Below are 15,171 nucleotides of genomic sequence, written 5' to 3'. Positions count from 1 at the left end.
AAAAAAAAAAGCAAAGCAGTGAGTCAAAGCACACTGAACAAACGAGTCATACCGGTTAAATGAGAACTTACATAACCTTACGCCAAAACAAACCAAAAAACAATAAAACTTCCCAAAAATAAGTACTTGAGAATACTCCAGAAATAATTCTCTTGTAAACAGAAACACAGCAGAAAAATAGCAAGTTTGTACAAGTGCTTGTTGTTGGAAAATTTCTTGAATAACTGGAACCCACTGCACAACACTTCCATATTTCCCAGACTTCTGGGATACCTTCAGCCCCCCACATTTGATTTTTTATTAACTATGTGTTATAGCTGACCAGCAAAGATACTATTTGCAGCTTAACAAGGCTGAATCTGTATCATTTTCAGCAACTCCAGAAATTCAAAAAATAATAATCAAGGAATCTTTAATTCCTATTCAGGTTAGTAATTTCTAGTTGGTGCTTCAGAGAAATTGTATTTATGCAGAGAAATTATGTTTTATAGTGCTCATGTAACATTCCAGGCATTTCAAGCCAAAGCATCTCTTCAACATCTGTTAGCTGTACCATCACAAATGTTTGTCACAGAATCACAGAATCAATTACCAAGCTTGGTACTATCCACCAGCCCACTACCTCCATGCCCCCCTAACCATGTCTCTCCATGCTGCATCCATAGTTCTTGAATATCTCCGGAGACAGTGACACCTCCACCTCCCTGGGCAGCCTGTGCCAATGCCTCACCACTCTTCCTGAAATGTTTCCTAACATCCAGCTTGAACCTCCCCCGGCACAACTTAAGGCCATCACCTCTTGTCCTGTCACTGTTACCTGGGAGAAGAGGCCAACTCCCACCTCACCACAGCCTCCTTTCAGGCAGTTGTAGTGGCCAGTAAAGTCTCCCGAGTCTCCTTTTCTCCAGACTGAAAAATCACAGCTCCCTCAGCTAATCCCCATCAGACTTGTGCTCCAGACCCCTCATCAGCTTTGCTGCCCTTGTCTGGGCACACTTCAGGACCTTTCTTGTAGGGGGGGGACCAGTACTACTTTTGGAATGAGGATTACAATACTTAAAAAAAAGTAGATAATTGTATGAAATATAAATTCCATAAAATTTTCACACAAAGGGAAACTTCAACATTTCAATTTCCAAACCAGAGAAACTCATTGCCATGCAAAGTTTTCTATGGGAACAGATTTTTAAATCAGATCTTCTATGACTCTTCATGTTTTATTCTTCCAGGCCCTCCTAATCTGCTCAGCTTCTTAGGTCATCATACCTTTCAATAACAAACTCCAAGAATTCCTGTCCTGTTAGTATATTTGTGTTTAAAAAGCCATAATATTTCTAAAACTCTGTATGTGGCAAAACATGCATTTGTAACCCAATGGAGTTCAAATTTTCCTACATAGATACCAATGCTAAAATTAAAAACAACAATGCTGGTATCTACAGGCATATGTGAAACAGACCTAACCCCAGAAAGCCACAAATCTCTAGAGAACCCTTTGCATGGAATTTAATCCCCTCCAGAGACTGCTAGCTCTGAGAACTGACTGTAAAGCTTCAGCTGGCCAGGCTGAAATGTGAGTATCCTGCAGGTCTTGGAAAAACAAGCGGATGCTGAGGAAAGCATACAGGTTGAGATATGTATGAGGTAGGTGAGCCACAGGAACTTATTGAGTCTAAGAGCCTTTATTTTGCTTCAGTCCACTGAGCTGGTTTGTTGACTGCACTGATTTACAGTTAACTCTACAGTAAGCTGAATCAATTAGGAAAAGGTGCAGTTTGTTTTTTTTTTTTAAACACAGGTGTAGCAATGACAAACCACTAGCGTGAGCAGAATTCCATCTGCAGAAAGGTGATTCACCGCATGCTGCTCTTTGCCCTTCGTAGAGTAACAGCACATCTAGTTTGCTTCTGTGCTTAACCAAGGGTGAAGATGCAAGTTCTCCAATGCTCTGGCATTGATTCTTATCACAAAGTTGCTCATTGTCTGTCAAAAAGTCACTTACTTGGAAACACGAAAGGCTTTGTGAAGACGTTTCACTTGGGATGTTTCTGCAGAGAACCAAAACACATATTACTTTGTAACTGGTACCTAAGGCAAGCATCTGAGGGATGGGACATCATCTTTGAACTTTATCTCTTCGCTCTATTCTCAAGTGTCTGCCATGGGGAGAAGGGAGAAAAAAAAAACAAAGCAAAAAAACCTCTCAGAGAGGCAGAAAGAAGAACTTTGATGGAGTCTCCAGCCACACAGATAAAAAGTCAGTGTTCTAGTGGAAAGAAAAAAAAAAGGCATCTTAATAAAACTGGAAAGGCTTTGTTTTTTAGCTAGTGCAGAATGAAAAGAAGCATTGAAGCCCCAGAGAATGGCCTCAGACACCAGCATCCTCCAGACAGTGCTACTTCAGCTCTCTGCTAGACTGTTAACAGAAGTGTGTTCAGAAGAATATGTGTAGGTACTATTCCTCATTCCAACACCATCTGAGGATAACAGAGGATAAAACTTACTACCTGTAAGGTACTACTTTCTTTCATACGAATCTTTGTGCTTTAGGAACATACACAGACCTCACAGCCCACCAGAGAAAAAAATAAGCCAGTGCAAAAACAGACCAGGGTCTGAAGTGAGAACTGGGGTAAGGATACGGAATGGATTTCCTCATTTCAACCTCATAGCTGTGAGTGGTAACACACTCTAAACAAGGCACAGTACATTAAAAGAACAGAGAATGTAAGACTTCCAGCTTCACTGTATAAATCACATCTTGGCACTAGAGTTAACCAAACCCATCATAAATGAGAAGGAACACCAACAAATGAAGATTGCAAATCTTGCTGCAGTTGATAAACCCTAATACAACCAGTTTGCATCCATTGCTAAATGCTGCTGAAGTAAGTTTCCCCTCTGTTGCACAGTAGGGCATTGGGAACCTGTGGTGAAGCTAACCATGCTGCCTGCTGCAGTGGTCCCCTTACACGTCACCACTGGAACCACATAGGGGAACTGCTAATATCTAAGGGCCAAAATCACAGCAGAAAGTAAGTTAGCAACTTCAGCTTCATCTAAAAAAACACAAGCAACCTGGTCCAACTCACATACATTTCACTGACACACTCCTGCTTCAGCCACCTGCTGCAGCCACAGCATAAGGGTGCAGGTATGTAACAAGGTAGCCTTATATGGCACAGTGGTCCCTGTGCCCCATCACTTCCTGATCTACTCCAGAGGATGATTACAGACCTCTGTCAGGTCACCCTGCCTCAGGGTGTCTCCTCCTAGGTCTGCTTGATTACAAGCTCACTGGTGCTTGGAAGAGGTGTTTGTAGAACAGGGATATACCTTTTCTACAACCATCCCATCTTTTCTTTCTGAACCCTTCAAAACAGAACCAAAATATAGAACCAACTCTTTGTCCTTTCATTTCCAGATTGGTCAGAAAATCTCATCTGAATTGTTTATAGGAATGATGTAGAGCTCAAACATCATGAAAAAGGAAATTGTACAAGGGGTCGAAAAAGTATTCATTTCTCTTTTTTCCTCAAAAGGAGTTGTGTGTCCCTGGCAGTAGCAGATTTACTAGTTTACCCCCTTCTCGCTGTAAGCACCATAGGTTCAGGTTCACAATACACAGGTCTGACATCCCTGGAAGCTTCTCTTTACCTTATATCACATTATCATCATGAAGCATGTGTCTAAACATTCCAGAATGAACTGAGTTAATGTCTGATGGCTTCTGAAAGTATTTCTAAACATACTCATAGAATTTAAAGCCAAGCACAGCATTCTGACCTTGTGATGCAAAAGCAAAATTAGCAATAACCATCATTCATGTGGTTTTCGAAGTCTTTTCTCCCCTTTCTGTAATTTCTCCCTTGCTATTCTGTTATTAGTAGCGATGCCTAGAGTTGATGCGTTGTCAGGTCATCACACCTACAGGCACAGCAGTATCTCCTTCACTCAGCATTAGGAATCAGATTCACACACCAAGTTTGAGCTAACTTTTCCATCGTCCCACACTGTCTCTTAAAATGCATCAAGGTGCTGCGACTAGAAAATAACCATGCCCTAAGAGCACAAAACTCTTCATGAGCTGGATTCTCGGCACTGCCCCGCCAAAAATTCTCTGAGCAGACAAGCACTCCATTCTTTATTGTTCCTCTACAACAACGAAGAAAACTGTTGAAATACATTTGAAAAGACTTCCATTAGAAAGCAAAACATAGACAGTATGTCTTGCTCTGCCCATATCCTCCCACTCCTCCCCCAACTTGTAGTCTTGTATTGGTCCTCAGTGGTAACAGTGCAAAAGAAGCTCTTGAAATTACATGCAACTGAGGCAAATTTGATTAAACTGTAAACACACTGTAGAGTTTGGCTATGACCACCCATTCTCCATAACAATAGCTCAGCAAAATTTCAGTCTTCCTTGCTGACAGCAAGACCTTATAATGGCTCTATGAAAAGCACTGGTTTCCATGCCACAGTAACTCACCACTTCAACTCCTCTTACATATCCTCTTCCTCCAACACAGTGCAGTGAGAACCAGGACCAAGATGACAAGTGAAAGAGTCACAGCAATAGCCAGACCCAAGAACCTGAATCCCTCTTCTGCAACAAACAACAAAATAAATAAATAAATGCAGAAAACAAGAAACAAAGCTAATTTATTCAAGAAAACAAGGAAAAAAAAAGCCAAGAGAAATGCCTGTTCAATGACAACAGTTCTTTATTAAGATTTTGCAAAAGCTGTGGCTAAGCTATACACAAGCAGTAATTGCTTGGAAGAGAGTACGCATATCTTCAAAGATGAATATACTGCCCACTGCTTTCCAGAAAAGGCCAATATGATAGTTAGAATACATATACAAGTAGAATTTCAAGCCCTAAAACTTTAGAAAGTGTTCTTTTATTCATCCAGAATCTGAGGTTTTGTTAGTAAAATAAAAGATATTTCTTTCACCATGTCATGGTTTTATGGTTTTTTGTTTTTGGTTCTCAGTATTCCACATCAAAACATCATGTAGTGTACTGGGAGTTAAAGTGTTAATGCTCCAATTCCAGGCATCTATCCCTATACATTACAGAAGTCATGGGATCTGGCCCTTCCGGGTGGGGCAGCCTCTTACTGCCTGGCAGTGGGTGCTGGAGGGTGCTTTCCTGGCCGTTCCAAGTTTTTCAGGTTTGAATCAGTCTCGGGAACTCTCTATTTTATTTGATTTATTAGTCTCAATTTCAATCAGATTGTATTATATTGTGTTATCTTGCATTCCGATATCGTAGTTAGTAAAATAAGTTTTCCTCCATAGATTGTTGCCGCTGTTTTTGTTTTCCTCCCTTCCTTCCCATTTTGTGGGGTGGGGAGGGAAGGGCAGGGGCCTACTGCCCCCTGTCACAGGCGTAAATTGATCTACTTAACTCCGTGACAGATTTTTGGTGGAGAATGCAGGCAATTCTGCTTTTTAGCTTTTAGAACGAATCTCTCTCTTTGCTCTTAGAGAGCTTCGTTAGGGAGCATTATCAACAGTTTAGGTTTCTGTGCTGGAAAACTTGACCTCGAAAGACTAGGCATGCTGCCAGCGTTCTGGGATATTTGTTAACTTTGAGCACTGCTTAGTCTTTTTTTTTTTTTTCCTCCTCTTTCCTCTTGTCAGTTTCAATTCATTAACCCCTTTTTAATAGACACCAGCAATGGACCCACTTTTCATCGTGAGGGTGTTGAGTAAAGGCTTAAAAGCTGTTATGTTACTCTCAACTTACTGGCAAATTATCAGTGTCATAATTACTTGTTGTGGAATTGTGTTCATATATAACTACCTAAGGGCATTAACAGAGACACCTGCATGGTACCTGTATGCAACGTGGTATAGTTTGAATTTTGACATTTACATCCCAGATGGAATGGCTAATGTTACGAACAGCACGATGTTCAGACCAGTCTCCAGGCTTTCTTAGCGGTTTGTCAGACAGTTTTCGAATCTCAAATTAATACTCACATTGGGGTATGTGCTTTTACTTTCCTGGATTGTATTTCTTTACAAAGGGAAGGAGTCTCCTCCAGAACCAAAGAACGCTGACTGGCAGGGAATATGGAGAGGTTTAGGAAAGATTTTAGAAGCAAGGGGACCCGTAATGTCATCGGATTTTACTCTTGAACACCTGTGGGATCCTGAGAAACTAAGTCAGTATTTGAGTCAGGGACATCACGGCTTACATAAATCTAAGGAGGTACAACTTATTTGGGGTTTGGCTTGTGCTTACCGCACCCTATATAATACTATTCTGGAGAGAGAGAGAGTTTCCAAGCTGAGGTTCAAGCCAAAATGGAGAATCTCCAAGTCAAATCTGATCAATTACAGGAGACATCAGTAACAATATCAGTTGCTCATGTGGAAGGCAAGAAATGGAAACGAGTGTCCACGCATCTAGAGTGGAAAAGAGAAGAAGCGGAGGAGGAGGTGGAGGAAGATCCAAGTGAGGGGCCCCTCCTCAGAATCACCATCACAAAAAGCAAAAGGAAAAACTAAGAGACATGCAGAAGAGAGTGATGATGAGGAAGTCTTTATTACTACTCGTCAGCCTCTGAAGATGACTGAAATCCAAGGCTCAAGAAAGGAGTTCACATGAGGCCTGAATGAAACTCTTGTTTCCTGGTTGCTTCATTGTTGGGACTGCGGGGCCAATAGTTTGTTTCTAGATGGTAATGAAGCTCACCAACTAAGAGCCAGTGCCAGAGACCAGGCTATTGACCAAGGAATTAGTTGATGTTTGGATGAGCTGTGAAATGGCTTGTAGATGGCTTGTAGCCTGTGATGAAAAGATGGGATGCACTTGAAAAGGGTATCCAGTATTTGAGGGAAATGCCATGGTGGAAATGCTGTTTGACCCTAACTTTGTTACTAACCACCCATGACAAGACCACGACCCTGAGAGAGTGAGGACGATGCCTGAGATATGGCAGAGACTCATAACAACAGCACCAGACAGATATGCCGCTACGCTAATGTCAGCTAATGACAGATACCGGGAACAAGAGAGAATACCCTTAGTTTTTGAATTGACTCTTACGCTCCAAAACTACGAGCAACAGCTACCCCCAACTCACATTTCCATTGCCGCCATCTCACAAATAACGGACCAACTGAATGAAATGCAGGAGCAAATGTCTCTACTGATTAATCGTGACAAACCTGTGGCAGTATCAGAAACGCTCAATGAAGATCAGGATAATCAAAAGAGTCTAATGAAGGAGTTGATCAAACTAACGCGAATCCAACTAATTAATGATGATGAACCTTCCTGCTCACGGGCACCATCAAAAATCTCAGCTATTAAAGGCAAACGCTTTCTGGCTCCAGTGAGGAACAATACATTGCGAATTGCCTTGTGGCGTTACCTACGTGACCATGGAGAAGATATGAGAAAGTGGCACGACCAAGCTACTCCTGTACTACAAGCACGGGTGAAAGAATTACAAAGCAGATCAACGACCAGTGGAGTTGCTCCAGTTATCACAGGCAATGAATAGAGGGGCCCTGCCCTCAGTCGGGGGGGAAAAAGGGATAATCGAGTATATTGGACTGTGTGGATTCGATGGCCTGGCACATCAGAACCACTGAAATATAAGGCACTGGTGGATACTAGTGCACAGTGCACTCTGATGCCCTCAAGTCATGAAGGACAGAATCAATCCATATATCTGGGGTGACTGGAGGCTCTCAAGAATTGACTGTGTTGGAGGCCGAGATAAGCCTCACTGGTAAGGACTGGAAAAACATCCTATTGTAACTGGCCCAGGGGCTCCATGTATACTAGGTATCAATTACCTCAGAAGGGGGCATTTCAAGGATCCTAAGGGGTATCGATGGGCCTTTGGGATAGCTGCCGTGGACACAGACAACATTAAGCAGCTGTCTGTTTTGCCTGGCCTATCAGAAAATCTGTCTGTTGTGGGGTTGCTGCAAGTAAAAGAGCAACAGATACCGATTGCCACAAGAACAGTACACAGACAGCAGTACCGCACCAACAGGGATTCCTTGCTCCCCATTCATAAGTTGATTCATCAACTAGAGGGTCAGGGGGTGATCAGCAAAACTCACTCACCCTTTAACAGCCCCATATGGCCAGTGGAGAATGGAGACTGACGGTAGACTACTGTGGCCTGAATGAAGTCACACCCCCACTGAGTGCTGATGTCACGGAGTTAAGTAGATCAATTTACGCCTGTGACAGGGGGCAGTAGGCCCCTGCCCTTCCCTCCCCACCCCACAAAATGGGAAGGAAGGGAGGAAAACAAAAACAGCGGCAACAATCTATGGAGGAAAACTTATTTTACTAACTACGATATCGGAATGCAAGATAACACAATATAATACAATCTGATTGAAATTGAGACTAATAAATCAAATAGTAGAGAGAGAGTTCCCGAGACCGATTCAAACCTGAAAAGCTTGGAACGGCCAGGAAAGCACCCTCCAGCACCCACTGCCAGGCAGTAAGAGACTGCCCCACCCGGAAGGGCCAGATCCCATGACTTCTGTAATGATAGGGATAGGTGCCTGGAATTGGAGCATTAACACTTCAACTCCCAGTACACTACATGATGTTTTGATGTGGAATACTGAGAACCAAAAACAAAACAACAACAAAAAAACCATAAAACCATGACACACCATAAAACATATAACATTGCTGCAAAGGATAAACTAACTTTCAGAAAAGAAGGCAGATGTGTTTTAATGCTTGTGAGAAGTTCTAAACAACATTCTAGTGTAAACGTCCCTCTTTAGTTAAGTATCAGCCGCATGATCTGATTTATATTAATCAAAATAACAACACATAGCCCAAATTCAGTGGTCAGTGATAACAGTGAGAAAACTTACTGAACTAAAAGCTTTTCAAATCAAGCTAAAAATATTAAGTCTTTTAAAACAGCTAGGTTGAGCTATTCTTTGAATATCTCCTTCTCTAAACTATGAAGGATTACTAAAGCAACAAGCTATTGCTAGGCTCTTCCACTCTCCTAGTGAGGAATAACAGCAATATCAGTTTCTTGCTTCCAGAGGTACAAATTTTTAAAAGGCCAAAACAAAATAATTGCATTCAAGACATGACAAAGAATTTATTAATGTTTTGCAATTAGAGTCATTCTGAATTAAGGAATTAATTTCCTTTTGAAATTTTAGAGAAGATTATAAGTCAGTCCTATGCTATTCTTTACTATTTTCCATATAACAATCATTTCTCTTACAAGCATTAATACAGAACTAACCCACAATCCAAGTCTGCCCTTCCTATTTTTCTAATTTCCAAAATAGAACAGTGATCTTCCCTTTGAGGCTCTGGATTTGGGCACAGATTTTAAACCACCTATGTTAGCGCGCCTCTGTGAAATGAGGCTGGCACTTCAGCTTTCCATGTTCCTACTTCTCACCCACAGAGCTGGAGCTGAAATTTTTCCAGCAGAACAAAATGTTGGAAGAATTAAACCAGTGCTATCAAGTATTCAGAAGTTATGCTGCTGCATTTAATATTGCCCTATAACATCATTATAAGCATCTTCAACTGATCGCCTACCTATCTGCCTGGGAATACCATTCCTCCTTGATCATTACTGCAATAATGCATGTCTTTTAGAAAAAATGCCAGAGAAGCTAAAACATAACACACAGGTTCTGTGAATGCAGTATCAACAAGATCTGTAATAAGTTTAACTGAAACATCTAGTTAATTGTTGCTAACAGAATTTGCTATTAATTTCAAAACTTCCATTTCAACGTCTATAAAGCCACCCACAGTGCAGAGTAGGGCTCCCTTCCTCCTCCTCTGGCACACAGTCATTTCACTCTCTCTTTCCCAGCAGACTCCTATCCAATCACACAAAGAGCAGAGGCTGAGGGAATGCTAACAAGGGCCTTATCTCAGTCACCTACTTTTTTTCATACTCATGGGCAACTCCATTTCTTCGTTTTCGTTGCTTACTCTGCAGATCAAGTCCTCCTTGCTGATGTTCTGAGAGTCAAAGACCTTCAGTTGACTGGTGATGGACACAACCCCATTATCATATATGAACTTCTCCTGTGTAGAAGTATAATTGAATACACTGTTCCAGCTGATGGTGGGCTCTGGTAGGCCAACAGCACTACAGGTGGCTATCAGATGACCTTCTGAAATGTTGTAATGGATAGATCCATTGAGACCTTCCAAGACACAAACAAGACAATCCATCACCACAAAGAGCACCTGGCCAGCAACAGTAATGGCAGATGAACCATTATCAAAGCTCACAGGATTCTCACACTGCCCCATGGCACAGCAACACTGTTAGGCCATCAACCCCAAGACTCAATGCTTCCCCTCTTACATTGAAGAGATATACCCCAAAAGTTTCATCTTACCTAAAAGTCCAGGTTTGGCAATGATTTGTTAAGAACAACTATTTTTTTTGTCCTTTCTGTTCTTCTGTCTGCTAATGCTCAGGGCAGCTCGCAGTGCTGCGGGGTGTAGCCAATACACAAAGGAAGCTGTAGCAGTGTTGGACTACACACATTCCAGATAGGACTGCTTAGGGCTTACAAAGATTCCATTTCTCCCTTTTTAAGCTGTTGCTCACAAAATAGCAAATAAGGACAGCCCAACACCAAAGCCACCATGACAGGCTTGAATACAACACCAAAAAGCCTTACTCACAGCAATAAAGCTCTACTTCTAAACCATTCCCCACTGAGGAATACTTCTACCACTCAGGTTTCTAAGTCTCTCAGGGAAGTGCTGTGGATGAGAAAAACCCCTCTCTTTCTGCTGGAGACATATCCTTGCAGAGAATCTCACCATAGACTTCAAGGCAAGAACGTCCCGAAAAGGAGCCTAACGGGAAGGTGTTGAACAAGCACAAGTAACACCCTGTGTCGTCTATTCTCACACTTGAGAAAGTGATGTTTGTGTTGTTGAGCATCAGGCTGGTGAAATTCATCCGGTCTTGGTAGGGCTTCTGAATCTTTAATCCTGATGACTTGCTGTATGTAGCTATGTTACTTTGTGATTTTACAGAGTCTTTCTGCCATGTCACTTGTACGACGTCCTCGGGCTCTGTCAGGGTACAACTGAAAGTCACGCTGTCGCCCACCTTCACCACTCTTTGCTCAGTCTGCGTAATCACTGCAGCAATATGAAATAGTGACATGAGCAAATATTACAAGCATGCAGAAGCCTGACATATTCTAAGTCTGGGATTACCCACAGAACTAACAATGGCATCAGCTAAAGCATTACTTCTACATGAGCTTCCTCCGCCCAGGATCATCCCAGATATCAAGTTAGTTTGATTTACACCAGATGAAGATATGGTGCATTCCAAGCTACATAAAAGACATATCTGTTTTTGTACCATCCCTGTATACTCCCACCTCAATTTTATTATACCAACTCATGCATTCCTAGTCTCAGTGGAGTCATGAACAATTTCTACTTCCTAAAAGCTAGAGGAAGATTGAATACACAAAGGAAGCACATGCAAGTCCATTCTCAGAGAACCGAAGGGTAAATCTAGCTAAAGGCAATTTCTAGACTACATAGCTTCAGAGTTTCTGGTGTATTTCAGAGAGACAGAAATAAATAAATTTGTAATTTGTTCCAGGGGAGAGGATCCAGTATGGGAAGCTCTGAACTCTAGTGAACAAAGGTTCTCAAACAACGCCATAGATATGGGATGCTGCATGTCCCAGTTTCCAAATGCTAATCCAGGAGACCTTGTGTCACACTTGCCAGCTCTGAGCCTACACCTCAGCTGTCTAATGTCTAATTAACAGGTGTCAAATGGCACCAGTGATCTGTATTTCATGTCTTTTTGCTCTTCACTCTGACTGGTGAAGGTTTAGGAGTCAGAAACCAGATCTCCAAACATCTGTAGGCAGATTTACAGAAATTCAACTTACCTTTTGCTTTTCCGAGCACAACACAAACCAGACTCAAAACCAGGGCTTGAAAAGTCATTTTGGAAGAGAGCATCTACTTTACCTGCAGAAAGGTCATGAGAGATGTATGACTTAATAATAGATCAGTTTATGGTGTGAATGATAACCATTGCTTTGTCATTTAAGGAAAACAAACTTACTAGGGTGAATGACAAGTTTTCCATCTCCTGTTGTGCAGTAGAGATAGAGCTGAAGTCGAGGTGCTAAAAATTATCAGGCAAAAGCTATGAAGGTTTTAGCTTTCTGGATTGTCCCTCAAAGGTCCACATTTATGGACAGAACTAAAAACAGCAGTTTTTTCTCTCATTTAGCATTTGCTCATGGATGGGCTGGTACATGTAAAACAAAATGTTTAAAGTGGACATGCTTCTGAAAGTCTGATGCTTGCAGCTCAGGGACTGACATGAGCAGCTAGAAGATTCACTGCATGTAGTTGTGTAGAAAGGTCTATTAAAAAAAAGAAAATCACTCATGACAGAAAGTAACCAGAAAAAGAAAGTTGGCATCTCCCTTCAGACCTTCCCAGGCAATGATTTTGCTCCACAACTACACACATAACCATGTTGTATCTATTAGCACATTAGCCATCCAAGCATGTTGTAGCACTGCACTGAGAGGAGAGCTGTGCAGTGTGCCCAGCAGTTTGACTAAAAGTGTAACAAACCAGTTGCCCTGGACAGCTCATGAGATCACAGCATACATTAACACCTTCAATTACATGAACTGGGGAACCCATGTGGCATATAATACCCTCCTACACACGAACATATTTCCAAGGTGGGAGAGAGGCAGAACCAAGGTTCCATTCCTGCTTTTCTTAGCAGGCAGCTTTTGACTTGTTCCTACTATTTCCATCAGGTAATACTGCCACAATACAACTGAACTGCAGATCTGCCTGAAACTGTAGCTGGTGTCATGCAAACATTATTTAAAAAAAAAAAAATCTCTGCAACAAGTATCATGTACATCTTTTTGCCAATGTCTGCAAGACTAGCTGATGCTTCTTAAGAGCGTCTTCTATCAAGAACACAAACAAGTTGCAACTTCTGTCAGATTTTAGTAACATGCAAGAAAAACAAAACAGAAACTGTAAAGCATTTCTATGTTATCATAGACATACTTGCTCTGTGCAAGCCTACTTTTGCATTTCAAACTCACTGTGTTAACAAACCAAGTTTTGGTCTGTAAGAATGTCTGAATAGCGATGTCAAGTTGCATAAAATCAAGAAATCAGAAACAAGACAACTGCATCAGCAGCAAGCTCAATAAATAACGCATTTGCCACGTGATAGAGCACACTCAGATACTTGAGCACCTCCCTAAGATGTTCAGAAATACCTAAAAATATGCAAAAAACAGCAAAGCAGAGAGAAAAATTTATAAAAATCACAGAATATCCTAAGTCAGAAGAAATTCATAACAATCAGTTCAAAGCAGGGCAGTCGGACTAGGTGGCTTTTAAAAGTCCCTTCCAACTCTAAGGATTCTATGATCAATGAATTGTGCTCCCAGCTCCACACAGGAGGCACTTAAAAATCAGATTCTGTGTCTGAGAGCAGTGCCCAAACACTCCTTGAACTCCAGCAGCCTGGGGCCTTACCCACAGCCCCGGACAGCTTGTGCCATGCCCACCACCCTCCGGTGCAGACCCTGTCCCTAACCCCCAGCTGCCCCTCCCCTGACACAGCTCCATGCCATTCCTTCGGGCCCTGTCGCTGCGAGTTACAGAAGCATTTACAAGCACAGAAAGAAATGCTGCGCCCGCAGGAAAGCACCTTTCCACTAAGTCACCTATCTATCGCTTCGCTTCGATACCTGGTAAAATTACTAACATGCCATGGCTCGTATCCAGCATAACCACAAGATGCACAATGAGGAACCAGCATACTGCACAGCTCTTCTTGGTCACGAAAAGTCCCCTTCAGTCACACGTCCATCCGAGCATGTGAGGCAGCGCAAGCAGAGAGCAAGTCTTTCTTTGACCCAACTACATCCACCTGCACCTCTTCCCCCACAGCAACATTACTAACAGCCCCTCTGTCGTCGCTGTACCGCTGTCGGTCCCGCACTTTTAATACCCTTTCCCAACCAACTTTTAACAACTATTCAGCTTTCAGCCCACGAGCTGCATAACTGATTCGACACTATTCCCACGCTCTTAGCAACACCCGGGTGCCATACCGGTCCTCAAAAGTGCAAGCGGGAGCATTCCGATCTCTCAGCTCCACCTGCGATCACGCACTCACATTCCACATCACCCCCACCTCCCCGAACCCCGCTCCATACCCCGCTGCGGAGCCTCCCTCCCCGGCACCCTCACCCGTCCCCGTTCCTCGCACACAGCCGCAGGAGAGCGGCGGCTACTCACTGCGAGTGTCCGCGGGCAGGGAGCGCACTGGCCCCGCTGCACGGGCAAGGCGGGAAGGAGGCAGCAGGGCGGCAGCTCCCGCCCACGGCTATGCTGCGTCCGGCTGCACAGCAGAGCCTCTTCCTCTGGATCGCGTGGATCGTATGCTAGCGCAAATCGCTTCTTGCTCAAAGCGCAATTCCTACGGATTTCAAGCGTGATTTCAAGTTGATTTTGATACCCAGCATCTTCTGGGTACTTCCTTGGTGGTGATTAGAAGCTCACATCTGGATGTGTCTCTGTACCGTTGGAAGTGGGCTTTTGTCACTGCTGTTATCACCCTGTCGGTTAATAGGAGTGGTAAAAACGTAACAATCAAAAAGGTCAAAGCAATGGAATACTGATACAGGAAGCATAATGACAAAGAGACTAATGTGATAGAAGGGTGTTACAAAGGGAAAGTAAAGTACCCACTCACCTCCAAAGAGTTAAGCTTGCAGGGAAAACACACAAAGGAGGGGTCACCAACCAGAGATTCTTCCCCCAGTGGCAGTCAGCCCTTAAATGGGGTCTAACAGAGGTGCAGCCAGGCTCCTTCCAGTCACACAGCTGAATTGTCTTCACCTGTGCTCCCAGGCTGACCGAATCCTTTCTCCAGGTGCTCAATCAGTGGTTCAGGCTGAGTCTCAACAGCTCCCATACACACAAAAGCCACTCTCGATGGCTTCCTGCTGTTAGACTGGAGCACTTACTTTCCCCTAGTGGATCTCTGTCCCAGCCTTGTCTGAAATAACTCATTTCTCAATTTGATCAGTTAGAAACAGCATCCCTTGTCACCACCTGTGTCTGCTGTTTGC

The 15,171-nt window shown here is 42.9% G+C and overlaps 1 protein-coding gene across 4 annotated transcripts; it reads right to left on the bottom strand.

Moving 5' to 3' along the window:
* Positions 1-1,778: 1,778 nt before the first annotated feature.
* Positions 1,779-14,918, bottom strand: LOC100547818 (OX-2 membrane glycoprotein-like). 4 transcript variants are annotated; one of them, XM_010720919.3, is made up of 8 exons: positions 14,793-14,918; positions 14,336-14,655; positions 12,108-12,414; positions 11,929-12,010; positions 10,826-11,152; positions 9,928-10,194; positions 4,490-4,606; positions 1,779-2,048 (listed from the first exon to the last, which is right to left on the bottom strand). In XM_010720919.3, exons 4-7 carry the CDS (start codon positions 11,999-12,001, stop codon positions 4,494-4,496), a joined length of 780 nt encoding a protein of 259 aa, XP_010719221.1. In that variant the 5' UTR covers positions 12,002-12,010; positions 12,108-12,414; positions 14,336-14,655; positions 14,793-14,918; the 3' UTR covers positions 1,779-2,048; positions 4,490-4,493. The 4 variants fall into 4 exon arrangements, with proteins under 4 accessions (XP_010719221.1, XP_010719213.1, XP_003202847.2 ...); XM_010720911.3 differs by lacking the exon at positions 12,108-12,414 and having other exon boundaries at positions 1,779-2,156; positions 14,793-14,917; XM_003202799.4 differs by lacking the exon at positions 12,108-12,414 and having other exon boundaries at positions 14,793-14,917.
* Positions 14,919-15,171: the final 253 nt, after the last annotated feature.

This window comes from Meleagris gallopavo, chromosome 1, assembly GCF_000146605.3.
Source record: "Meleagris gallopavo isolate NT-WF06-2002-E0010 breed Aviagen turkey brand Nicholas breeding stock chromosome 1, Turkey_5.1, whole genome shotgun sequence".
NCBI classification, from domain to species: domain Eukaryota; kingdom Metazoa; phylum Chordata; class Aves; order Galliformes; family Phasianidae; genus Meleagris; species Meleagris gallopavo.
Note: the sequence above shows the minus strand (reverse complement) of the source record. Positions and strands in the feature narration are given on the sequence as shown.